The sequence below is a fragment of the Monoraphidium neglectum genome (assembly GCF_000611645.1).
Source record: "Monoraphidium neglectum strain SAG 48.87 unplaced genomic scaffold scaffold03910, whole genome shotgun sequence".
Lineage (NCBI taxonomy): Eukaryota > Viridiplantae > Chlorophyta > Chlorophyceae > Sphaeropleales > Selenastraceae > Monoraphidium > Monoraphidium neglectum.
Window position 1 is genome coordinate 3,765 of NW_014009719.1, and position 2,236 is coordinate 6,000.

The window sequence follows — 2,236 nt, forward strand, 5'->3', positions numbered from 1 at the left end:
CCCCCCCCCTTCTCTTCCCCCCTACGAGCCTGCCACGACCACGGCGTGTCACGGGAGGTGATGCCCAATGTAAGCAAAGTCGGGCGGAGGCTGCCGGCCGCGAGGCCGGCGGCAACGGTCCTGTGTGTTACTGGCCGCCTGGGACGCGGCGTGTCGAGCGCTGCCGTGGGCGGCGCACCCAACGGTCAAAGCTCGGGTGCACGCGTGTTTTGGAGGGGTTTTGTAAGAGGGCCGCCGCTGCACTGAAAGCTCGGGGTGACACGCGAGCGAAGGAGTGTCCCGGTCCCACACGACACGGCATTGCCTTGACCAGGGGTATGGGCATCGCAGTTGGGCAAAGGAAGCCGGGCACCAAAGCTGCAAGGGGTCTCAACACACGCCCACACAATAGAATGATGTGACTATGTTTGCTGGCGAACAAAACAACAAAACCCCTGGTGTGTATCGGCTTTGGTTGCGGAGGGCGTGCCGCCAGTAGGAGAGGCGTGCGCCGTGCCGCGCGACATGCCAAGCCGCAGCAGCAAAAGGCGGTTGGCATGTAGGAGGGGCGGCCCTGGGGAGCGGCAGAGGCCCTTGTAATCAAGGCGCAAAAAAAATTCACAAGCACGTCGTCGGTGGTGCGGCCTGGGGCTTGCAGGCGGCACATTGTGATGCGCCAGCCAGACGGCGCCCAGGCCTGGTGGAGTGTATGATATATATAGGTAACAGGAAAAGTCGTTGGCAGGGGCGCCCCTGCAGACATTCTTGCTGCGCCCGCCCAGCCTGCGGCGCCGCCTCAACTGGATCGCGGGCCTGGTGCGGCTGGTGCAGGCCCACGCGTGGGCGCGCCCCTGCTCCCTCAGACGCCGGGCCGTCGTGCTGCGGCTCGTGACGCCCCCGCAGGCCCAATGGGCAGCCGCATCAAACAGGGCCCTCCGACCGCGGCCGCCCCCCCCCGCCCAAGGCACCTGCGCCGCGTCCCCTGCTTCCCCGCGCGTTTGAAGCGGGCCGGCTGCTCGACCAGGACGCACTTCACGCAGGGAAGAGGGGGCGAACCAGGTGGGGGGGAGGGCGTGCGCTTTGTGCGCCGCTCAGATGTCGAAGCCCACGGCGGTCACGTACTCCTGTAGAGGGGTTTGAGGGAGGGGGCGCCACGCGCTGTCATGGCGGGATGGATGGTACGGTGGGGCGCAGGAACGGTCCAGGAGCGCGTTGCATAGGAACGGCGCACACGCACAAAGCGCACACGCAATCATGCTCACACACATTTTCGCACACTCGCAGACGCACATATATCCATCAATATGTGTGAGGATGTGTGATGAGTTGCTCATAACACACATATGTAGATACGTACACACACACGTACATGCACACGTGTATGGTTTGTATATTATTACGCACAACCACAAGGTATCCAACGCCAGCCACAACTGGCCCCGTCACCGCGCCCCCCCCCCCAAAGCCCCCACCTTGTAGATGTCGACGCCGCTGTGCGCCCCCAGCCCGATGGGCGCGCGCAGTATGTGGTCCGGCACGCCCCACGCGCTGACCAGCGGCAGCGCCACGCTGCGCAGCTGCGGGGGTGCGGGCAGCAGACGGCGTTGCGGGCGGATCGAGCGGGACGTGGTTGAGATGGAGAGGGCGCTGGGAGGGCTGCGCGCAGCATCGGGGCCGCACAACAGCAATCGCATGCTGCGCCGGCACCATCCCTGCGGCGGCGAACAATGGCCGAGCGGGCGCCTGCCCGACGCCTGGCGGAGGGGCCGGCGGGCCGGTGCGCCCGAAAAGGGGGTGGTCGTGCTGCGAGCGGCGCCGCGGCGTTATCGTCATTGCTGGTCGCCGCCGCCAAGCGCTCACCTCGCTGCAGAGCTCCCGCACCAGCTTCTGGATGGCCTTGGCCTTGGAGGGCGCCACGTACTCGTCGTTCCTTGGGCGGGCGGAAGTGGAAGGGTCGGTAGCGGTCGTGGGGGATGACGGGTTGGTGTCGGGCGCGGGGGGTAACGACTGAGCCGGAGGGCGCCGTGCGCGCGGCTCGGCGGCGGGTTACAGAGGACGTGCGCAGGGGGGTCTTGGCAGGGGCTTGGGCCGTGTCGTGGGAGTGGGGGGCAAAGGCGCAACGTTGCCTGCACGCTGACGCAGCGGGGGGCCCTCAAAGGCCGCCCCACCTGAACATGCTGTCTGTCTCGATGCAGCGCAGGGCAAAGAGGTCCGCCATCGCCTTGAGGGCCCTTTGGGGGTTGCAGGGGCGGCACAG

At 66.8% G+C, this 2,236-nt stretch overlaps 1 protein-coding gene across 1 annotated transcript; it reads right to left on the minus strand.

The window, feature by feature from the left end:
* Nucleotides 1-1,070: 1,070 nt before the first annotated feature.
* Nucleotides 1,071-2,197, minus strand: MNEG_13572 (Acyl-coenzyme A oxidase, peroxisomal; the record flags this gene model as incomplete). The annotated part of the gene is made up of 4 exons (XM_014037957.1): nucleotides 1,071-1,103; nucleotides 1,452-1,556; nucleotides 1,840-1,909; nucleotides 2,148-2,197. The coding sequence occupies 4 exons, from the start codon at nucleotides 2,195-2,197 to the stop codon at nucleotides 1,071-1,073; spliced, it is 258 nt and encodes an 85-aa protein (XP_013893411.1).
* Between the last annotated feature and the right edge of the window lie 39 nt (nucleotides 2,198-2,236).